General features: G+C 41.3%; 1 protein-coding gene across 3 annotated transcripts in view; it reads left to right on the plus strand.

The window, feature by feature from the left end:
* The window catches only part of CEP76 (centrosomal protein 76), a 53,580-nt gene that overhangs the window by 8,855 nt on the left and 19,988 nt on the right, over positions 1–24,737 (plus strand). For all 3 annotated transcript variants that reach the window (XM_073631299.1, XM_073631300.1, XM_073631301.1), the window contains exons 3-9: positions 137–218; positions 2,354–2,578; positions 6,728–6,913; positions 10,041–10,138; positions 12,248–12,376; positions 13,444–13,632; positions 13,921–14,087. In XM_073631299.1, coding sequence (XP_073487400.1) covers positions 137–218; positions 2,354–2,578; positions 6,728–6,913; positions 10,041–10,138; positions 12,248–12,376; positions 13,444–13,632; positions 13,921–14,087 — 1,076 coding nt within the window. The remainder of the gene's footprint in view (positions 1–136; positions 219–2,353; positions 2,579–6,727; positions 6,914–10,040; positions 10,139–12,247; positions 12,377–13,443; positions 13,633–13,920; positions 14,088–24,737) is intronic.

Raw genomic sequence — 24,737 nt, forward strand, 5'->3', positions numbered from 1 at the left:
GGCCCACTGTGGTAGTTATTTCTGATGTGATATACCCCATGTCCTCAAAATTCTCTGCTGCTAGTAACACTGACCAATTGGATCGGCAACAATACACCTGGTGTATAAGTGTGTCTGTGTCTTCTTTATTTTGTAGGATGGTCATTCAAGAGACCTAACTTCAACACCGAAACCAACAACATCTTTTATGGATAAACGGCCACGGACATATAAGAAAAGTAGGACAAATTCAGTTGAATAGAAGAGCTTTTTAATTCCTCCTCTTCTTCTTCTTTTTTTTTTTTTTTTTTGTGATGCTTACAATCAAAACCATTTGTCACATTTTATGGGGGTTATTTACTAAAGGAAAATCCACTTTGCACTGCAAGTGCACTTGGAAGTAAAGTCGCAGTAGATCTGGGGGGGACATGCAAGGAAAATTTTAAAAAAACAGCATTTTAGCTTGCACATGATTGGATGATAAAATCAGCAGAGCTTCCACTCATTTCAGATCTACCCCTTAGATTTAGAGCGACTGCACTTCCAAGTGCACTTGTAGAGCAAAAGTGTATTTGCCTTTCGTAAATAACCCCCTATGTGTACAGTCAGTGTGCTTTTGCTTAAATTGACTGGAGAGAGTAACAGATATTTTGTGTGCACACCTTTTAGGATTCTTATGCATCCCCCCTTTATTTCTGTGCCATGACTTAAATAGGAAGTAAACTTCCTCTGCAGACATTTACCTATAGGTAAGCCTATAATAAGATTAATAAGATGTATAGACTCATAGGTGTAAGACCAAAAACATCCAATCAGATGTATTTGAATGTGCCTTTGACACTACACCCCCCCAAAGCACAGAGAACCCAGTAATCGCACGTGAAAAATGTGTTACTGGACTCATTTCTGAAAACGGTTGGCAATGGAAGATTTCTGAACGATGATCCTATTGATTTGCTGTTTCAAAAAAGAGATTTGTAAATGCGACTCGCAGCGATGAATATAAGGAGGGATATAATCTTCTGGAGGCACATTCAGCTGTTTATATAAGACTGACAACAAATGTGGCACATATTTGCTGACTGAGCAAAGATTCTCAAAGGCGGTTAGTGGTCTTACCAGTGGCGGCCCTTAATGCAGGGCACAGGGACGCCGCCCCCCTAATCCTTGCGTCCGGCCCCCTAATCTCCATGCGGGGCGTTGGACGCATGGATTTCAATGGGTTTTTATTATTTATTTTTTTTGGAAGCTCATGATTAGAGCCTGAGGCTCTTATTGGCCTCAAAAAAGGGTGGGCTCGGGGTGCAGCAGCCCTACCCCTCGTCCTTGATGGTACTCATCATCTCCTAAAGCAGAGCTCCACCAAAATGTATTTATTTTTTTTTAAAAAGTCAGCAGCTACAAATACTGCAGCTCCTGACTTTTAAAACATGGACACTCACCTGTCCAGGGCGCCCGCGATGTCGGCTACCCGAGGACGAACCGTCTCTCGGTCCTCGGGTGCTCCCGCCTCCATCTTCGGTAAGGGAATCAGGAAGTGAAGGCTTGCGGCTTCACTTCCTGGTTCCCTACTGCGCATGCGCGAGTCACGCAGCGCAATACGGATGCTCCCTGCTGTCTCTGGGACCCGTGTGTTTCCCAGCAAGGGAAGTGTCGTAAATACCCGCAGATTCGGCGGATATCTATGCCAGAAGTGGATGCAGATACCTGTATTATACAGGAATCTGCACCCCCCCTGAAAGGTGCCAATTGTGACACCGGGGGGGGGGGGGGGGGGGTCCGATGAGCGTAAGTTCCACTTTTGGGTAAGGTAACACCAACTTCCCATCCATTTCCCGCGGGGTTCTGCGGCATTGGGGCAATGCGAGTGAGAGGGGGAGGTTTGTTTACTCAATTTAGACAGATTATGGCTGCTGTTGTTGACATACTTTTGAAAATGCTCTCTGGCTTCAGCACTTTGAGTCCCTGAGCCGGAACAAGTAAAGCCTGAATCCGTAACTTTGTGCCAGGTTAGCGGCAAAAGCTATTTGAAGCTACTGGATCAGTATGGCAGGCAGACAACTTATATTTTTAAAAATAGAGGGCGACAATGACAGCCTATGTATTTCTGTCAGAGTGGGTCAAGTTAAGTAGTGCGTTTTATGATATGATAGGAACGCTGTCATCTGTGTAATACTTTTTCACGCAGATTTATGCTTTTTCTCTAAGTGAAAGGCTTTTTGAATCAAGTGTTACAATCCCCTTTTCTTCTAAAATGTTGTTATTCCTTAAGAAGCTAATTTTAAGATGCGGTATAATATATTTCACATGTTTGTGTAAAAGTGCATACAAAACATATTTTTATTGATCATTTGTTTTTTGATGTCTTCCCCAGCTAATATTGACCCATCCCGTAGATATCTTCATCTCCAGGTCTTGGGTGGAAAAGCTTTCCTAGAACACCTTCAGGAAGCTGTGCCTCTTCCTGGTCAGGTCTGCTCTACCTTTACGCTTCACTTGCACTTCCGAAACCAACGTTTCCGCTTTAAACCAGTCCCGTGTGCCTGTGAGCCTGACTTTCAAGATGAAATTCTGCTAGAACTGCACAAAGATAGCTTAGGTTTGTTATTTTCTCACTTGTTATGTAGTATATTGGAGATATATAGATAGATAACTTTTTCCATACCATTTCTCACACCATTGCCCCAACTTGATGCTAAGGTGTAGTAGGAGCCTGGCAGGTATAAACTGTTAGTATGATGCTCTGTGTCCAGAGCTTGCACAGATACGTGGTGGATTCCTATACAGTGCCTTTGTTCCCTTGTGTTTAACCTTTTCACTGCCACCAATGTAAAGCTTAAGCTGGACACATGCACAAGCAACACACAGTGTTTTTTTCATTCAACCAGGGTGTTGAACAATAAAAAACTGACAGATACCCGCATGAACACAAATGATGTTGATGCAGGGATCTCTCCCTCTGAGATGTGTTCTGACAGTGGGCACTCCCCTCTGTCTTCAGAATACACAGATTAGCGCTCGCAGCAATTGGCTGGTTTTCCAGCATGACCATTTGACTGAAGCCGGTTGTTAGACCGCCCTCTGTTAAACAGACAGCTGTACACAGGGACCAAAAGTGTACCAGGCTATACGCCAGCAGCCGCATTTACTGACACACAGCCACCAGAAATGTGTGTCTACTTTCTCAGCTGACTGTTGGCTTCCTCGTGTAAGTGATTCTGGTGGATGTAAAGCCACCCAATCACTTCCTCAGGCTGCAGAACAGACCGCCCAAACCTGCCGTGTGCTCCACTGTCCCACTTGCAGACCCAGTGCCATGTGGTGGGTGATTCTGGGTAGGGCAGAGGGAACTTGGCAAATCTGTGTTCGCTGATGCTCCTTCCAGTGAATCAATCAGAAGCAAAGTGCATCATGTCACTTTATGCCATTCACTGGCAGCACTGGCTGGGGTGAGCAGCTAATGGAGCATGATCTGTGCTCCATTAGCTGCAGGGGAGACATGGAGGCATCTAAAGGATCCTTGGTGTCTCAATAAAGAGAGCCTATCACAACCTGGTGGCTAGTGGTCTATGCCTGTCTCTGTATTCTAGCTTAAAGTTGGTCTTAATTAACTTCAGATTTGTTATCTGTAAACTGGAAGCCTATTATTTTTTAATTTGGTGCAATAATGGTGCCATTTTATAACATTGGCACTGTTAAAGTGGTTGTAAAGACTAAAGGATTTTTTTTTTTACCTTTTAAATGCATTCTCTGCATTAAGGTGAAAAATCTTTTAGCTCTGCTCCCTGCCCCCTCCAAATACTTACCTGTGCCCGAGACCAGTGGTGCTGCTTTCTCTTTCACTCCTCAATTAACATAGAGGGAGCCAAAAGCTCCTGCTGCTGTCAATCAAAGCACTGTTTGTCAATCCAGTGCAGCTTAAGATCGAGCCCAAGGGAGTTCCTCCCCCAGCAAGTAGTTTGCTGGGGGTTGAAGGGGGTACTCGGATGGCAGGAGAAGGCAGGAGCTCTGCTGGTGGTCTCCATAAGAGAGGATTGGGACTGCTCTGTGCAAACCCATTGCACAGAGCAGGTAAGTATTGCATATTTACGTTATAATATGTGAAAAAAAAAAGTTCCTTTACAATCACTTTAAGAACTACCTGAAGCTGCTACATATTTTGATAAAGCTGCAGAAACTGGGGGCAGGACTTTTTGAATTTGGCATAGGATTTTTTTTTTTTTTTTTATTCTAAGGGTAACTTTTATTGAGTTTTAAGACGAAAACAGCAACATAGAAATCGGATGTAGCATCACATTATCGACCTTTTTTAAAGGGCAGCATAGCCAGGAAAGTGGTGGAGCTATACTGAATTCCCTGTATGTAAAGCTGAACCAAGAGAAGCACCAAAGGACATTTTTGATGTCCATAACTATTTTATTAAATCTGAAAATAACAACAGCCAATGTGTTTGGGGGGGGGGGGTCCCCATAATCCCCATTCATCAGGGTTACAAAAGATACAAAATGAAAAAAATGTTGTTGATTTGGGGAAAAAAAACAATTGAAACGTATATAAAATAATGATAGCCTATGTAGGGGATATTTAGAAACTTCAGGATGCCCACTAGAGGGAGATTTCAGCAAGGGAGAGGCAGTGCATTTGAAATGCACCAATAAGGCCAAAATTCTTAAAAGCATTCAAAAATAAAATGATATAACTATAATAAAAACTCACACCCATGATGAACATGGAGTGATCTGCACAAGAAAACATTAGCATGATTAGTTCTTGTAAAAAAAAAAAAAAAACCTTGCTAACAATTTTTTTTTTTTTTTTTAAATTGTATTGAGTGATTGTGATCTTGATACCTATAATGTCCCATTAAATTGTGTTTGTCCTGATTTTATTTTATTTATTTAGACCTTGCTGTAAAAGTATTCAGACCCCCTTAAATTTTACACTCTGTTATATTGCAGCCATTTGCTAAAATCATTTTAAGTTCATTTTTTTCCACATTAATGTACACACAGCACCCCATATTGACAGAGAAACACAGAATTGTTGACATTTTTGCAGATTTATTAAAAAAGAAAAACTGAAATATCACATGGCCCTAAGTATTCAGACCCTGTGCTGTGACACTCATATATTTAACTCAGGTGCTGTCCATTTCTTCTGGTCATCCTTGAGATGGTTCTACACCTTCATTTGAGTCCAGCTTTGTTTGATTATACTGATTGGACTTGATTGGGAAAGCCACACACCTATCTATATAAGACCTTACAGCTCACAGTGCATGTCAGAGCAAATGAGAATCATGAGGTCAAAGGAACTGCCTGAAGAGCTCAGAGACAGAATTGTGGCAAGGCACAGATTTGGCCAAGGTTACAAAAAATGTCTGCTGCACTTAAGGTTCCTAAGAGCACAGCGGCCTCCATAATTCTTAAATGGAAGACGTTTGGGACGACCAGAACCCTTCCTAGAGTTGGCCATCCGGGGAGAAGAGCCTTGGTGAGAGAGGTAAAGAAGAACCCAAAGATCGCTGTGGCTGAGCTCCAGAGATGCAGTCGGGAGATGGGAGAAAGTTGTAGAAAGTCAACCATCACTGCAGCCCTCCACCAGTCAGGGCTTTATGGCAGAGTGGCCCGACGGAAGCCTCTCCTCCGTGCAAGGCACATGAAAGCCTGCATGGAGTTTGCTAAAAAACACCCAAAGGACTCCAAGATGGTGAGAAATAAGATTCTCTGGTCTGATGAGACCAAGATAGAGCTTTTTGGCCTTAATTCTAAGCTGTATGTGTGGAGAAAACCAGGCACTGCCCATCACCTGTCCAATACAGTCCCAACAGTGAAGCATGGTGGTGGCAGCATCATGCTGTGGGGGTGTTTTTCAGCTGCAGGGACAGGACGACTGGTTGCAATCGAGGGAAAGATGAATGCGGCCAAGTACAGGGATATCCTGGACGAAAAACTTCTCCAGAGTGCTCAGGACCTCAGACTGGGCCGAAGGTTTACCTTCCAACAAGACAATGACCCTAAGCACACAGCTAAAATAACGAAGGAGTGGCTTCACAATAACTCCGTGACTGTTCTTGAATGGCCCAGCCAGAGCCCTGACTTAAACCCAATTGAGCATCTCTGGTGAGACCTAAAAATGGCTGTCCACCAACGTTTACCATCCAACCTGACAGAACTGGAGAGGATCTGCAAGGAGGAATGGCAGAGGATCCCCAAATCCAGGTGTGAAAAACTTGTTGCATCTTTCCCAAAAAGACTCATGGCTGTATTAGATCAAAAGGGAGCTTCTACTAAATACTGAGTAAAGGGTCTGAATACTTAGGACCATGTGATATTTCAGTTTTTCTTTTTTAATAAATCTGCAAAAATGTCAACAATTCTGTGTTTTTCTGTCAATATGGGGTGCTGTGTGTACATTAATGAGGAAAACAATGAACTTAAATGATTTTAGCAAATGGCTGCAATATAACAAAGAGTGAAAAATTTAAGGGGGTCTGAATACTTTCCATTCCCACTGTGTTTTTTATATATATATATATATATATATATATATATATATATATATATATATATATATATATATATATATATATATATATATATATATATATATATATATATATATATATAATATTATAAAGAGAGAGACAGCAATGACCTGAACGTAATGCCTTACCGGTACCTAAAATGGCTAGTTAAAGCTTTTTCTTGATTCTTCATAAATATTCATATTCATTGCTTATTTTCAGGAGAGGGTAGCAGAATGGCTGATGGTACCACGCTTCTGTCAATCAGCGATCCTGTGCAGATAGTATTAATCAAGACTGACATTTCTGGAGAAACCACTCTTGTGGCCTCTCATTTTATGGAGTGGCGTTCAGTATTGGGTGTGTATAGAGGAGCGACGAATCTTGCTGTGGAGCTCCAGGGTGTTGGTAAGATTCTTTATGCGATTTTAGAATACCTTGCTGCTTACTTCCAGAATGTTTTGTACGTCTCAAATAATAATTACTATACCATGTATCTTCTTTACATACAGTGGGGCAAAAAAGTATTTAGTCAGCCACCAATTGTGCAAGTTCTCCAACTTAAAAAGATGAAAGAGGCCTGTAATTGTCATCATAGGTATACCTCAACTATGAGAGACAAAATGTGGAAACAAATCCAGACAATCACATTGTCTGATTTTTGAATAAATTTATTTGCAAATTATGGTGAAAAATAAGTATTTGGTCACCTACAAACAAGCAAGATTTCTGGCTCTCACAGACCTGTATCATCTTCTTTAAGAGGCTCCTCTGTCCTCCACTCATTACCTGTATTAATGGCACCTGTTTGAACTTGTTATCAGTATAAAAGACACCTGTCCACAACCTTACACAGTCACACTTCAAACTCCACTATGGTGAAGACCAAAGAGCTGTCGAAGGACACCAGAAACAAAATTGTAGACCTGCACCAGGCTGTGAAGACTGAATTTGCAATAGGCAAGCAGCTTGGTGTGAAGAAATCAACTGTGGGAGCAATAATTAGAAAATGGAAGACATACGCGACCACTGATAATCTCCCTCGATCTGAGGCTCCACGCAAGATCTCACCCCGTGGGGTCAAAATGATCACAAGCAAAAGTCCCAGAACCACACAGGGGGGGCACAGTGAATGACCTGCAGATAGCTGGGACCAACGTAACAAAGGCTACCATCAGTAACACTACACTGCCAGGGACTCAGATCCTGCAGTGCCAGACGTGTCCCCCTGCTTAAGCCAGTACATGTCCGGGCCCGTCTGAGGTTTGCTAGAGAGCATTTGGATGATCCAGAGGATTGGGAGAATGTCATATGGTCAGATGAAACCAAAGTAGAACTGTTTGGTAGAAACACAACTCGTCATGTTTGGAGGAGAGAGAATGCTGAGTTGCAACCAAAGAACAGTGCATGGGGCTGGCAAGATCATGCTTTGGGACTGTTTCTCTGCAAAGGGAACAGGACGACTGATGCGTGTACATGAAAGAATGAATGGGGCCATGTATCATGAGATTTTGAATGCAAACCTCCTCCCAACAGCAAAGGCATTAAAGATGAAACGTGGCTGAGTCTTTCAGCATGACAATGATCCCAAACACACTGCACGGGCAATGAAGGAGTGGCTTCGTAAGAAGCATTTCAAAGTCCTGGAGTGGCCTAGCCATTCTCCAGATCTCAAACCCATAGAAAACCTTTGGAGGGAGTTGAAAGTTTGTGTTGCCCAGCGACAGCCCCAAAACATCACTGCTCTAGAGGAGATCTGCATGGAGGAATTGGCCAACATACCAGCAACAGTGTGTGACAACCTTGTGAAGACTTATAGAAAATGTTTGACCTCTGTCATTGCCAACAAAGGATATATAATAAAGTATTGAGATGAACTTTTGATATTGACAAAATACTTATTTTCCACCATAATTTGCAAATAAATTCTTTCAAAAATCAGACAATGATTGTCTGGATTTGTTTCCACATGTTGTCTCTCATAGTTGAGGTATACCTATGATGACAATTACAGGCCTCTCATCTTTTTAAGTGGGAGAACTTGCACAATTGGTGGCTGACTAAATACTTTTTTGCCCCCCTGTATTTTCCTATGTTTAAACAAAATCAATTTTTTTTTATATATTAGATTACAATATGCAATAAATTACCTTAGGCTAGTTTCAGGTTTGTGCTGGTACGGGAATGTGTGTAAATCTCACACATCCCTACAGCTACACTAAAAATGCGCTATTATTTAGTAAACCCACGCAGTGCAATTAACTCTTAACGGCACCCCCATGCAATTTGCCGTACAAGGAAACACTCTGTGCCAAAACAGCATGCAGTTTCTGTGTGGCTGCGCTTTTAAAAAGGTGCAGGGATAGATGGGCTGCTGTCCCCACTCAAGCGTGGCCATACAAAACAGTTCAGATGTGAACTAGAGCTGCACAACTAATCGTCAAGAATCGTTATCGTGATTAATCATCAAGAATCGTTATCGCCATCTTGAATAAAGTGTTTCACGATTCTTTCTATGCAAAGAATTCTCTCTGCTCTTCTGAAGCCACAGCCCTCAAAAAAAAGGAAGAGGGCAGTCTGCCAACAAACAAAACATTCTTTATCAGTTGAACTTAAGTATAAACATTGTAACAATTTGACAATGGAATAGACTTCCTGTGTAAGTGAAAAAAGTTTACCCACTTAAACACTAAACCTTTTTCTGACATTTGTTGGTTTCAAGTTAAAATAATTTTTTTTACTAGAAAATTACTTAGAACCCCCAAACATATATATATTTTTTTAGTAGACACGCTAGAGAATAAAATGGTGGTTGTTGCAATATTTTATGTCACACTGTATTTGCGCAGCGGTCTTTCAAATGCAATTTTTTTTGAAAAAATTACTTTAATGAATTAAAAAAACAAAACAAAATCTAACCAGTAAAGTTAGCTCATTTTTTTTTTTTTTTTTTTGTATAATGTGAAAGATTTTACGTCGCGAGAATCATCATGAGAGAATCGTGATCATTTTATTCTAAGCAAAAAAATCGTGATTCTCATTTTGGCCAGAATCGTGCAGCTCTAATGTGAACTTAGTCTTATGGGGCGTACACACGGTCGGACTGTTCGGCTACAAAAGTCTTTACGTCGTAACTCCACTGGACCCAGAAATCCGCTCGTCTGTATGCTAATCCGACGGACAAAAACCCACGCTAGGGCAGCTATTGGCTACTGGCTATCAACTTCCTTATTTTAGTCCGGTATACGTCATCACGTACGAATCCGTCGGACTTTTGTGTGATCGTATGTAGGCAAGTCCGTTCGTTAGAAAGTCCGCCTAAAGTCCGTTGAAAGTTTGCTGGACGGGCTGTCGGACTTTTTTAGCCGAAAAATCCGACCGTGTGTATGCCCCATTACATTTTGCCTTTCTGTAAAAATACTGTTTTACATAGACTCCAGGTCAATAATTGATGTTGCATGCCAGGGTGCCTGTTTGTGTGTTTGATTTTAAAAACCTAAATTAAAAATGTATATATTTTATTTTTGCACATCAGGAGCGGAGTGTAAAGTTTCTGTGGGAATTTTAAATGTCAAACTGGAGCTGTATCCACATCTACAGGAAGCACTATCTCCAGAGATTGTCAGTGCTCAGGTACTTTTTCTATATACGTCTCACTAATAATCTTCAGGGAAATTACTAAAAACATAATATGTATTCTAATGTAGCTGAACTGTTTTACCCGCCAAAGGACTGTAGGGACATTTCTTTGACACTTTGACTTTTAGCTCAACTTCATAGCTTCTTGTGTCCAATCTTCTACAACAGATTGCTGGTGGAGCCAGCACTGCTAATCCATGACCTGGAACCAGACAAATCGCACAGGAATCTCTTAGGCAGCCCATAGATGATTTGATTTATTAACTTCTACCAGGGGGTGGCGGGGGGGGGTTTGAAACCTTGCCTGTCAGCAGAACACAATGATTACTGCTATCGGCTATAGCCACCGGCAATATTCGTATGTAAAAAAAAAACTGACAGGCTGATTGTACCCAAACTGATCTGTGGATTGACTTAGGTAAATCAGTCTGCGCATACATGGATCGAATCCCAGCGGTTCCCTGCTAAACCTGCCAAATTTCGATTTATTTATGGTTGGCTTTAGATTGAACCAGGACACAGTGAAATCATCTATCCCATTAAGTGGTGCTCAGAGATGTATGTACACAAGACTTGCTTAGAGAATTGCAATTGACAAGTTAATGATGGTGTCACTGTGAAGTGTTTGTTAAAGAGGAGCTCCAATCTGTAAAAAAAAAAAAAATAAATAAAAGTCGACAGCTACATATACTGTAGCTGCTGACTTTTAATATAAGGACACTTACCTGTCCAGGGATCCCGTGATGTCGGCACCCCAAGCCAATTCATCTATCAGCTTCTGGTGCAGGCGCCAGCATTTTAGTTAAGGGAAACTGGCTTCAGGCTTCACAGTGGGTTTTCTACTGCGCATGTGCGAGTCGTGCTCCACCTTCTGAATGGTCCCACCGTCTTCTGGGACCTGTGTGTGTCCCAGAAGGCAGCGAGGAGAAGGAGGAGAGGTTTAAAAAAAAAAAATGTCCTAAATCGCAGATGAGCGATCTTACCCAGAAGTGGGAGCGAGTACCTATCAAAGCTAGGCACCCGCTCCTCCCCACAAAGTGCCAAATGTGACAGTGGCGGAGGGGTGTGAGCTCTGCTTTAACGTTGTAGATGCCCTTCGGTCAACATCTTCTGGACTAAAATTTTCACTACACAATATACCAATAATGATGTGGTCAACAGCTTTATATGACTTCTAAGCTCACTCCTCCCTTTTAATAGTGGAATGTTCATAGTACTCATGAAAATATTATTCAGGTATTTATGTTTGCACAGCAGTTGAGGGTATGGTTTAAGATCTTTGACATCAATGTGCTTTATCTCACAGATATGTGAATGGAGAAATTACCTGGTGTTGATTATGAGTTTCTCTATTCCGGTCTTTACTATACTTAAATTTTCTTTTGTCCAACAGTTGAAGCTATAGTACTTTTTATATAAGTAAAATGGTTTTAGTGTTCTTTCAGCTGAGCCTGTTAAATAAAGTTTGGAAATTTTCTCTCTGATGCATTCTTGAATAGACTAAACAGCACATGACTTTCTGTAGTTGTTCTTCACTCTTCACTTTTGATGGTCACTTGGACCTATAATTCTCATGCCCTAAGGAGACAAAAGTGGAGATGAATGGTCACAAACTTAAACAGTCATATGCTAATATCCGAACACATACATATTAATGCTTTAGCCAATCTACAAAGAATAATGCAAATGGAGCAAAAACAAATTCGCCTTTACAACTTTAAATTTACCAGTTGATCACAATTGATTTGTTTTCTTCTTAGGGGTCATAATACTCCGTGAAAGTCCCTTTTGGTTTCTGTTGCTGTAAACAAAAAGTGAAAGGGAGAAACTAGTTGCCATGGGCAGAAAGAAGTGCAGCAGCCGTGGTTCACATTTTTTATTTATTCTATTTTTTTTTTTCTTCTTCCGTCTTTTTTTTCCTTGGCGCTGGTATTTGTTTTGTTGTGTGGGCAAAAAAACCTTCTTTTTAATGCACTTTTATTAATCAAATATATACAGTATATTATTTCCATAATTCATTTTCCTGTATGGCCCTTTTATATAGTTTTCATTTATTAGCTTTTTTAGCTTTTTTTTCCCTTCTTTTTTCTTTTTTTTTTTTAGCTTACGTTAGAACGTCAGAGGACAGCAGAGAAGGAACGGTTGTTCTTGGTATATACAAAACAATGGTGGAGAGAATATTTACAGATTCGACCTTCCCACAGTTCAAGGCTTGTTAAGATCTTTGCACAGGTTTGTGGTATGTTTGCATCCACAGGATAAAATCAGCAGAAAGTATAAAACTCCACTAGTTCCTATATACAGAATCCTGATTATACGCTGATCGGTGCAAGATTTCTTCCTCTAATTTATTCATCTCATTCCACTGGGGAAATCAAAGAATGTAATATTTTCTTATATATGTAAATTATGCTGTGCTTAGTGCAAATTAGAATCATCTAGTGCGTCAAATCATACAGTGCATACCCATACAGCTATGACACCAAATGCAGTAACCTATTCAAAAAGTATACCACATTAATAGACCAGGTCAAACTGAAAAAAATGATATATGATAACTACAGGTGTGTGTGTATGTATGTATATGTATATGTGTGTGTATATATATGTGTATGTATATGTGTATATATATATATATATATATATATATATATATAATATATATATATATATATATATATATATATATATATATATATATATATATATTCACATAAATCACAGCAGGCAGTAGCAGATAACTATACTCTTGGATTGTAAGCTCTAACGAGCAGGGCCCTCTGATTCCTCCTGCATTGAATTGTATTGTAATTGTACTGTCTGCCCTCATTTTGTAAAGCTCTGCGTGAACCGTTAGCACTATAAAAATCCTGTATTATAATGATGATAATAATATTAATGTTACAACTAACAGTGTCCATAAATTGCATGTTCATTATATCCTGGTGCAATGTGACAAATAAAATATAAATATAAACTTGTGCCAAATACGCTGTGACCTCCCCCATCCCCATTGGGCACACTTTTTTATTTTCTTATATGGACCCTTAGACAAAAGGTGTATCACAGCTGTGTCTATAGCAGACAAACTCCTCACTCTTCTTACTGTACAAGCTTCAGCCAGTGCAAGAATCTAAACTGAATAAGAATGCACTACCAAACGCTTCCATAAAAGAAATGCAGCACTTGTGTGCTTGTTCTAATTAGTTTTAAGCTGAATTTTTTTTTTTCAGTTTGGCATGTCTGTTTTCATGTATACGAAAATGTTAAACAGTCATGTTTGGTTTTATTCTTCCTAGGATGAAAACTGGGTAAATCGACCCGTCTGTTGCTACGTCCGCCCTCTGAGAGCTGGACGTCTTCTGGACACCCCTCGACAAGCTGCACGCTTTGTAAATGTTCTGGGCTATGAAAAGGCCACAGTTGTTGGTGGAGGTAGCAAACAAGAGCAATGGTGCACCCTGTTGCCATTTCTTGCTAGAAATAAAGTGAGTGTGTTTTATTTCCGTTTCTTTGTTTTGTGACTATTGGTGATACAAAGTCACACGACTTGGGAAAAGTTTGTTGTGTATAGCATCTGGTCCGACAGCTTCTAAAAGTAATTTTATTTTCCATAGAAGAAAAACTGGTTACTAGGGAAACAACATTTTCCATTCAGATATTTGATAAGTTGTGCTCTATCGTTGATATATCTATTATGCTCTTGAATACATATGTATAAAATAGTAGGACTTTGTTTAGCCATTTAGGTAACTGTAGCATCTCCTTCTTTAAAGGGTGATTGTGAGGACCATTGCAATCTCCTGTGCAGTCTTCTCCTCGGCTTTGGTCTGGAAGCTTATGTGTGTGTTGGTACTAAAGGGAAAGGAGTAGCTCACACATGGGTGATGACTTGTGCTACAGATGGAGCGATCACCTTCTGGGAAAGTTTGACAGGACAAAGGTAAATTTCAGACGTGTATTTAAAATGATTGTAAACCCTCACCGTGTAAAACAACCCATTCAGTTTAACCACTTGCTCACTGGGCACTTTCACCCCCCCTTCCTGCCCAGGCCAATTTTCACCTTTCAGTGCCGTCGCACTTTGACAATTACTCAGTCATGCAACACTGTACTCAAACAAAGTTTGAGATAGAGCTTTATTTTGGTGGTATTTAGTCACCATTGGGTTTTTTTTATTTTTTGCTAAACAAATGAAAACAGACCAAACATTTTCTTATTTACAAAATTTTGAAACCGAAACTAAGTAATTTTTCTCCTTCACAGATGGGCCCTGGCAGGCGCCACAGATGGGCACTGACGGGGCTCCACTGACAATCGGGACACGTATGATCAGTGCCCTGATTATCAGTGTAGATGTCCCCTGTGTGGATTTCCACTTATTGGCTCTCCTCATGCTCTTTCATAGTGAGGAGAGGATTGCCGATAACTGAAAAATCCTGTTTACACTGTGATTGGACACAGCTGGTCACATGGTAAAGAGCTGCAGTGATTGGCTCTTTACTCCAATCTCTGGCTGTGTCCAAAGGACACAGCAATCGCAGATTACTGCTGATGTTGGGCGCACGGTAAGTGTGATCACGGAAGGACGTCATAGGACGCCCTCCCAGCAATGTGCGACCACGCTGTAGCCGTCATTTGGAATTAGCGCGGTAGTGAAGGGGTTAACATAGAAATGAGAGGCAAATATTTGTATATAGATATAAAAAAAAGTTAAATGGCTTATTTCCTTTTTAGGTGATCACATTTCCTCTGTTTTCAGCTGCATAAGAGCTGGGGGGAGGAGAAACCGCAGCATACTGCGCTTCCCAGTGAAAGGCTGTGCAGGGGGTGCGTGTCAGGACAAGTCTGATCATTTTGAGGAGAAAAGGCTAAGTTCGCAACACAGCTAGAGAACTGTTCAAAGTGTATTCTCCTGCTTAGTGTGGTCAGTTTTTAATAGGAAAGCAGAGGGACTGGTAGGAGCATCAGTAATTTCACATAAAGGAAGCAACAAAGAGAACAGGATACATTCTAATACAAGTGCATGGTACAGCAGGCACATATCAGGAATATGAAATGTTGGTTTTAACTCCTTTTGTGATGAAGGTAAAATAAACCTTAAAGGCTGAACTTGATTTTGCAACTTTGGCACGTGTTAGTAAAACTGTACATATCTTTGCAACTAAAGAGCAAGAAAATTGTCCTGGATGGCCGCACACTGATACAACACCTTTATTTCTAGATTAAAAATCCGAAAACAGTCAGTCCATACTGTACAGAGGAAGGGGCAAACAGCTTACGCGTTTCACACCGTGGGTTGGTGCTTAGTCATAGCTATGAGCGCTTCAGCCTCAGAAGATTTTACCCCCTTCCTGACTAGAGCACTTTTTACAATTTGGCACTGCGTCACTTTAACTGACAATTGCGCGACAATTTTGAAAAAAACACTATCTTTTACTTTTTGCTATAATATCCCACATTTTTTTTTTTCAAAAAAAATAATTTCTTCTTTAGTTTAGGCCGATTTATGTATTCTTCTACATGGTAAAAAAAAAAATCACAATAAGCGTATATTGATTGGTTTGCACAAAAGTTATAGCGTCTACAAAATAGGGGATGGATTTATGGCATTTTTATTTATTTTTCTACTAGTAATGGCGGCGAGCTGCTATCTTGATTGGCACTGCAAAATTGTGGCGGACAAATTGGACACTTTTGACACATTTTTGGGACCATTGACAATTATACAGCGATCAGTGCTATAAAAATGCACTGATTACTGTAAAAATGTCACTGGCAGGGAAGGGGTTAACACTAGGGGGCGATCAAGGGGTTAACTGTGTTCCCTCTCTGTGTTCTTGTACAAAGGGTTTTATTGAACATAAAGATCATCAATAATTCAGAAAAAGGAAAACATTGATGGACACACCATGTATATATGTTTACATAGACTTTAACCACTTGCCGCCCACCATATAGCAGAATGACGGCGACAAAGTGGTTTCAATATCCTGACTGGGTGTCATATGACGTCCGCAGGATATTGAGCCGCTGCTCGCCCCTGGGGGCGCGCATCGCGGCGATCGTTGTTGCGGGGTGTCAGTCTGACACCCCGCAACACCGATCTAGGTAAAGAGTCTCTGACGGAGACTCTTTACCACGTGATCAGCCGTGTCCAATCACGGCTGATCACGATGTAACTAGGAAGAGCCGGTGATCGGCTTTTCCTCACTCAGTAGAGGAGAGCCGATCGGCTGCTCTCCTGACAGGGGAGTCTGTGCTGATTGTTTATCAGCACAGCCCCCCTTGGATCCTGCCCAGGACCACCAGGGAAGCCGCCCAGGACCACCAGGGAAATCAGCTACACTGGACCACCAGGTATGCCCCCTAGACCCCCAGGGAAATACTAATCAGTGCAAAGGCAGCTGCCAATCAATGCCTAGGCAGCTGCCAATCAGTGCCCACTCCAATGCCTACCACTGCCAGTGTCACCAGGGATGCGTATCAGTGCCCATCAGTGCCACCTATCAGTGCCCATCAGTGCCACCCATAAGAACCCATCTTTTCAGCCTTTCAGTGCCCATCAGTGTCGCCTATCAGTGCCACCCATGAATGCCCATCAGTGCTGCATATCAGTGCCGCCTACCAGTGCCCATCAGTGCCGAATATCAGTGCCCATTGTCAGTGCCCACTCATTGGTGCCACCTCATCACTGCCGCCTTATCAGTGCCTGTCAGTGCCACCTTATCAGTGCCCATCAGTGAAAGAGAAAACTTACTTATTTACAAAATTTTTAAACAGAAACAAAAGCAAAACTTTTATTTTTTTCCAGATTTTCGGTCTTTTTTTATTTGTTTCGCAAAAAATAAAAACCGCAGAGGTGATGAAATACCACCAAAAGAAAGCTCTATTTGTGGGAACAAAATGATAAAAATTTAGTTTGGGTACAGTGTTGTATGACCGCACAATTGTCATTCAAACTGCGACAGCACTGAAAGCTGAAAATTGGTCTGGGCAGGAAGGTGTATAAGTGCCCTGTATTGAAGTGGTTAAGTAACAATAATATTAATCCGAGACACAAAGATTTGCAGAAGCTCCTGAGTGATCTGAGGCGATCTTGTAAGGTTAGCGAATTTTGTGGTGTGATTACACGCTAGGTCTCATTTGCGTGTATGTGCTATTGCAGAGCTTTATATAGCGTATGTGTTGAGGGAAAATGTGCTACGTAACCTTACAGTAATAAACGTACCTCTAGAAAGGCAATATATATTCATAAATATTTTGTCATCATGCGTCCTGCCCCAGCAGGGCTAAGCCTGCGGGCCAGAAGGACATAGAAAAGAGACAGGAGGGGGCGCATGCGCGGCGCGATGCGGAACGGACGTGGGTGATCACAGCTCCGTCGGTCCCGGTTATCACAGGCCTAAAACACCAGGGCTACATCGCTCATACCCAGGCGAAAGTGACATCATCTGCTAGAATACACAGCGGTCCATGCCTGGAAGAGAATCGGGACATTTTAATCGCTCAAAACACCACTTAACTAACTTTCTGCTGGACACTGCAGACAGAAAGCACAGGAGAATGTCCCAAGATGGCGCCGGCGCCAGCACACAGGCGGCCTCAAGGAAATCTGCATCCATCCCATCCAGTCTCTCATCTAACGCTGGGATCAGTGAGTACACATCTCCCCTCTCCAAAGCTGACTTAGATGCTAGTTTGACTACCATTTTTGAGAAATTGGTGGACAAGATTGAAAGTGAGGTCCATAAATCCACTACAGCCCTGTCACAAGAGATTGCTAGTATTGGCACTCGTACCGACATACTAGAAACAAAACATGATGAACTGAAACATGATGAACATTAGCAGACAGCTTTGCATTTATGCAAGCCCAAGTTGAAGATCTTGATAACCGAAATAGGCGCCATAACATCAGATTACGCGGCGTTCCAGAATCAGTCACTGATCTTATGCCTACAGGTTCTAAAATATTTCATAACCTTCTACCAGATAAACCTTTATCAGCATTTGTCTGTGATAGGATCCACAGGGCTCTACGCCCCAAACCCACCCCTGACAAGCCACCCAGAGATGTTATCATGTGCATGAAGGACTTCCTGGTTAAAGAGGACATCATGCGTGCTGCAAGAAACTCTCCTGATATTTCTCTTGATGGTAAAAAGCTGCAGATATACCCAGATATCTCCCCTGCTACACTAGATAGAAGACGCAGGATGAAAGATGTCACTAGCATCTTACAAGCAGCAAGAATAAAATATAGATGGGGCTTTCCATTCAAGCTCACTATCCCATACAACGGATCCACATACACAGTCTACAATATTATTGAAGGCAAGGAACTGCTTGTAAAGTTGGGCTTTCTAGACCCAGAACCACCCAACAGATTCCCATCATCTCCTAGACCTTCCCCGATCTGGTCCACTCCTTCCTCCAGACGAATCGCAAACAACCAAAGAAGATGGCGTCAACCATTTCAAGAGGACCCCTCATGACCACATGCAACACATTTACAACTTTCTGTTGTATGGGGGGAGAGGGAGGAAGAAGGGGGAAGAAAAAGATTTTTTTTTTTTTTTCCTCTCCTATTTTGAGGATGGATTTTCACGCTCACGCGACATGATCCAATTGACTGCCACCAAGTTTGTCCTTGTCCAATTGGAATCTTGAATTACTCTTCCTCTTGAATCGGAATCCCATGACCCTTCCTCTTCCCACAAGAAAAATTTTTTTATTTCTTTTCCTCCCGGACGATGTCAAGAAATCCCCAGCAACACATATCCCCCTCAGAATTTGGGATAAAGGAAAGAAGAGGAAAAGGGAAGAAGAGAGAGGGACTTTCTTTATTTTTTCATTTTGTTTGTCTAAACAGACTTCCACTTTAAACCTCCTCCCTCGTTTAGAGTTATAAGTTATTTGATATCTCTCATACACATCATTGAGACGGGAGGTGACAACATTGCCTTCCATCTGGTACCTTACCCCTTCCCCCCCCTCCCCCCCCCCCCCCCCCCCCCCCATTCTTTGCAATTTTCATTTCCCCCTCTGGTTACTTTATATGGTTTTGTATTTAAAACTTTAAATTATCTCAGTATTAAGGCCTGTGACATCCGCTGCCGCTGGATTGTCCCCCATCCTGCTTGTGTTATCAGTTGCGACGCCACTGATTTTTGTTGTGGCGCCTGATTGCACTCGCAGGACTAGGACTGTATTGTCCTCTCGAAGTTAATTAATTTATTAGTGACAGGATGTTTCTTGTCCCTTTGTTACTATTTTATATTTTGTTCTTTCACAATTTTATTGCCCTTAAGGCAAAAAACATATTTTTGTTAAAAAATGGAAGTTTTCATGACTTCTTACGACCACAAAGATCTGAATGTTGGTATAAATGCTCTTATTATGGCACATCACTCTCATGGTATGTTTTACTATACATAATATTCCTTGTATTCTCACATTGCTTCTCTCCCCCCTATTCCAGAAACATTAATATTTCACTTACCAAACACACACCAAAAATATTTTGGTATATAGCACATCTCACTCTCAAGTTGGATTCTATTCATAAGCTTATTACCCCACTCACATATAATGGTCCTTAGAGTAATATCACATAACGTCCAGGGCTTTAACTCACCCCACAAACGTAAAAAAGCCTTCCAACACTATAAAAGATTGGGAGTAGATATTATCCTCATGCAGGAAACCCTCTTTTCATCCAATAACCACCCCAATTATTTTGACAAGACATACAATCAGTTTTATTACACCACCTTCCACAATAAAACTCGAGGTGTAGCCATATTTATACACAACACCATTATCCTAGACATACAAAACATATATAAAGATGTTGATAGTAGATATATCATCATCAAAGGTCTTGTTGATAATAAAGCAATAACATTAGCTTCAGTCTATGCTCCAAACGAATCTCAATCTACCTTTTTCACAAATTTCTTTGATAAGCTTGACCAATACAGCTCTCCTCATATAATCCTAAGGGGGCGATTTTAACCTAACTGCACACCCAACCCTAGACAGAAGTAAAACTTCCCCCTCCTCTAAAGCATTCTCCAAGTCTATAAACCGTTATTTAAATAATTTTCAACTTATAGACTCATGGAGATCCCACAATGTGGGGCTTAGAGCCTATACACACTACTCTTGTCCCCACGACGTCTATGCTAGACTGGATTATATCTTTTGTACACCCATATTATTGGCTAATTCTTCCAATGCCCTAATCCATCCCTGCCCCTGGTCTGACCATGATATTACCTACTTTGAAACATCTCACATAGGTCTCTCTCCTTCCCCCTACAATTGGCGACTAAACGATTCTATTCTAACTGATCCTTTAATAACACAAACTATCTCTTCACACATTGAAAACTGTTTCACTGAAAACGCTATTGATGATATCTCCCCCACAACTCTCTGGACAGCACACAAAGCAGTTCTACGCGGCCATTTAATCAGCATAGCTGCCAAAAGAAACAGAGAAAAACTTACAAACATAAAAAATCTTACCAGAGATCTAAACCTTCTCTACAATAAGTTACAACAAAACTCCACCCAAGAAATCACAAAACAAATTCAAGATAAACGCAAAGCTCTAGATCAAATATTATCCGCAAACACAGAAAAATCCTTAAGATTCTCAAAAGCTAAATTCTTACTACACAGTAACTCCCCTTCTGCCATGTTCGCCAAAAAACTCAACCATGATCATAAACCCCCTCATACATATAAGCTTAGAGATCATTCTGGAAATATGATCACTCATCCGCAAGGGGTACTGGAAATCTTTTCCTCCTTCTATAAAGACTTACTTTGTAGCCCACAACCATCTCTTGACCAACATTCTAAATCATGGCTAGACAACATTCAACTACCTACTCTTAATGCTCCTCAAATAGAATCCCTTAACGCACCATGCACAGAAGCAGAAATAAGCAAAATTATTAAATCTCTTAAAACATCTACTGCCCCTGGCCCAGATGGCTTCTCATCTTCATACTATAAAAAATATTCCTCCCTCCTAACCCCATATCTATCCAAACTCTTTAACCATATTCTCAATGGTAATCATTTCCCAGATGAAATGCTTCTAGCAAACCTTAACCTTATTCCCAAACCACTTAAAGACCATTCTCTACCCCAAAACTACCGACCTATATCAGTCCTTAACAATGACCTTAAAATTTTTGGTAGATTGCTCTCAGACAGACTAGCAGCAGTTATTACTAATCTAATACATATAGACCAAACCGGTTTTATCCCCGGCCGACAGATAGTCGATAATACTAGACTAGTTACCAATATTATCCAAGATGCCAACCTAACCTCCCACAAATTATGCCTTCTCAGTCTGGATATCCATAAGGCGTTTGACAGCGTTAGCTGGTCATATCTAAATTATCTATTACCCAAATACGGAATTTCAGAAAAATTCTTACAAGGTTTTAATGCACTCTACCACAACCCTCAAACTAGAATTAGACTCCCAGGACATAACTCTGATTTCTTCCCCCTCAGTAGAGGCACCAGACAGGGATGCCCCCTTTCACCTCTATTGTTCGCTTTGGCAATTGAACCTTTAGCCCACAAGATTAGGAATAGCATTGATATAAAAGGTTACACTAAAGGTGATAGAGAATTCAAACTCAGCCTATACGCAGATGATGCTCTTCTATTCCTCACAGACCCCCTCACTTCTATTCCATCCCTCCTAAAAGAACTTAAATCTTTCCAATCCATCTCAGGCCTCAAAATCAATTCCAATAAATGTTCTGCCTTACCAATTAATTATTCCCAAAATCTCCAATCCATATTATTAAAAAATTTTCCATTTGATTGGTGTTCCAGCTCATTCAAATACCTAGGTGTCACAATTTCCTCATCTCACAACCTTTTGTATAAGTCTAATTATATTCCATTGTTTTCACACATCACATCCCTCCTAAAATCATGGTCTTCCTTTCATATCTCCTTCCTTGGTAGAATATGTGCTATCAAGATGACGATTCTTCCTAAACTTCTGTACTATTTTCGTGCCCTACCTATCAATGTTCCCAAATCTAAACTGACTTCCCTTCAAAGAGAAATCAACAAATTCATATGGGCAGATAAAAAACCAAGATGCAGTTATGCATTAATGCATAGACCACATACTATGGGTGGCTTAGGCCTTCCAAATTTGTGGCTTTATTATCTAGCCTCAAGACTTACACAACTTACTCAATGGTTCACCCCCTCAATAAACACCCCATGGAAGTTGTTTGAATCCATCTCAATCCTCCCATTCCATTTACAGGGAATTCTATGGTCCAACTCTATCTCATATAGTAGACTTATGAAACAAAACATTATAATAGCTCAATTTTATCAGTTATGGACTAAATATAAAGACATTTACAAACTCTCCTCAGACACACCACCTTTAGCCTCCTTTTTAGGTGATCCTAGATTCATATGTGCCTAAAATAACAGACAATCTTTCTCTAACTGGATTGACAAAAATTTAATTACATTGAGATCTCTTCAGCAAAAATGGGAATTTATCTCATTCCCGAACTTCAAGCCACACACAATTTACCTGCTGATGAATTCCCAAGATACCAGCAAATCAAATCCTTCTATGCTAAATATTTTGCACTAAAAACACACCCTTCATACACAACCTTTGAACATATATGTATTTTATCCTCTAGAGACAGAGGCCTTATCTCCAGGTTGTATAATTATATTAATTGTGTTGGAATACCAGATAAATCTACTCAAATGCTCAAATGGGAAGAGGATATGGATGTCTCGATCAATGTTGAAGATTGGCACTCCATGTCAGAAAATTTACGCAAATGTAATAGAGCTATCACCTTTAGAGAAACTCCAATAAAAATTTTTTCTAGATGGTACCTTACCCCCTCAAAACTTCACACTTTCTACCCATCCATCTCCCCCAATTGTTTTAGGGGATGCTCGGATTCCGGTACCCTCTTACACATTTTTTGGAGCTGCAGCCATATAAACAGTATATGGCACAAAGCATCTGATTTAATAGAACAATCCTCAAGAAAAAAAATCACCCTTTCCCCTCAGATATGCTTGCTGTATGCTAATATACCAGACATACCTACCCCCTGTCTGAGACTGTTCCACTCCCTGTGCAGTTCCATACACTGGATGACGGCCTATAATTGGAAATCCACTAATTTGTCATGGCAACAAGTAATAAATAGAACGGAACTCCTTAGACTATCTGAGTGGATTTATCACACCCTTAATGATACTATCCATATTCACAAAAAGAAATGGGCCTATTGGAACCCAACCTAACTGTCTTTAACATAATATTATCATCTCCTCTCATTTCCCTGTGAGAATGCTATGTTATACCCTTTTTTTTTTTTTCTTTATTTATATATATATTAACATTCGTTCATTTTATATATAACCACATCTGTTATACGATGTTAAATATCATCCTTCATTGTATACAACCAATCACTTTAATGCAATATTTTGATGTCATTTTATACCTTTTGTCTGTTTATCCAAACTTCCAAATAAAACTTTTGTATAAAAAAAAAAAAAAAAAAAAAAGAAAAGAGACAGGAGATATGAGAGGGGAGAAGATCAGAAGAAGATTAAAATAGGTGTGTAGAATAGGGAAGAAGGGGAAGAAACGGAGAGAGATGGGTAAGAGGAGGGGGGAGTCCACGGGGTGGGGGGTGGAGATGTACTGAAGAGAGAGTAGTAGGGGGCGTTGCCTGGAGAGCAATGGAGTAGGACGTTTGCAGTGAGTGCTCCGCTTGCCCATACTCCTGCAACAACCATCCTGCCGATCCTACCCAGCATCTGCACCCCAACAAGCCTGCCTGGTCCTCTGCAAGATCCTTGGAGCTGTCCAGCTGAAAAGAACGCCGCCCTTGGCCGCAATCACCAGCCCTCCCTGCCCTGGGGCTGCCTTTTTAGGACAGACCGCGGCTTCGGCCTAGATCGTGGAACGGCGGCCATCTTGCTCCACTCGGCGGCGGCTCCTACAGATCTCCCGGGCCGACCTGACTCCCCCGGGACCCATCCCTGCCTGCCACTACCTCCGGATCGCTTGTGGCCACAAGTACAGCGCCTTGACACCCTGCAGTAGCCGGCGGCTCCGGCCTGGTCCCAGGAGTGGCGGCCATCTTGCTACACCCGACAGCGGCCTTACAGCTCTCCCTGGCCTGCCTGACTCCCCAGAGATTGCTTTTTGCCTGCCACGGCCACTGGATCCTCTGCAATAGCTGGTCCAGTGCATCCTCATCCTATGGCAGCTGGCAGGACGGTCTGAGGCCTCGGCCTGGTCCCCAGACCGGCGGCCATCTTGCTTCACCCACAGTGGGCCTTTGAAGGTACTATAAGACTCCCTGACCCCCATGAGCCTGGTTTTTCCCTGCTACAACCACCCCCCCTCTCAGCTATTCGGCCACAGCTTGTAGCCCCTACTGTGCAACTCTGAAACTGCGACAAGAGGGGGGTTATCGAAGATCCGGCATGGTAAGCTGTGGCCATTTTTGTATACCCCAGGACTCCCCTGAACATCTCT

This window comes from Aquarana catesbeiana, linkage group LG05 (genome assembly GCF_042186555.1).
Source record: "Aquarana catesbeiana isolate 2022-GZ linkage group LG05, ASM4218655v1, whole genome shotgun sequence".
Taxonomy (NCBI): Eukaryota; Metazoa; Chordata; class Amphibia; order Anura; family Ranidae; genus Aquarana; species Aquarana catesbeiana.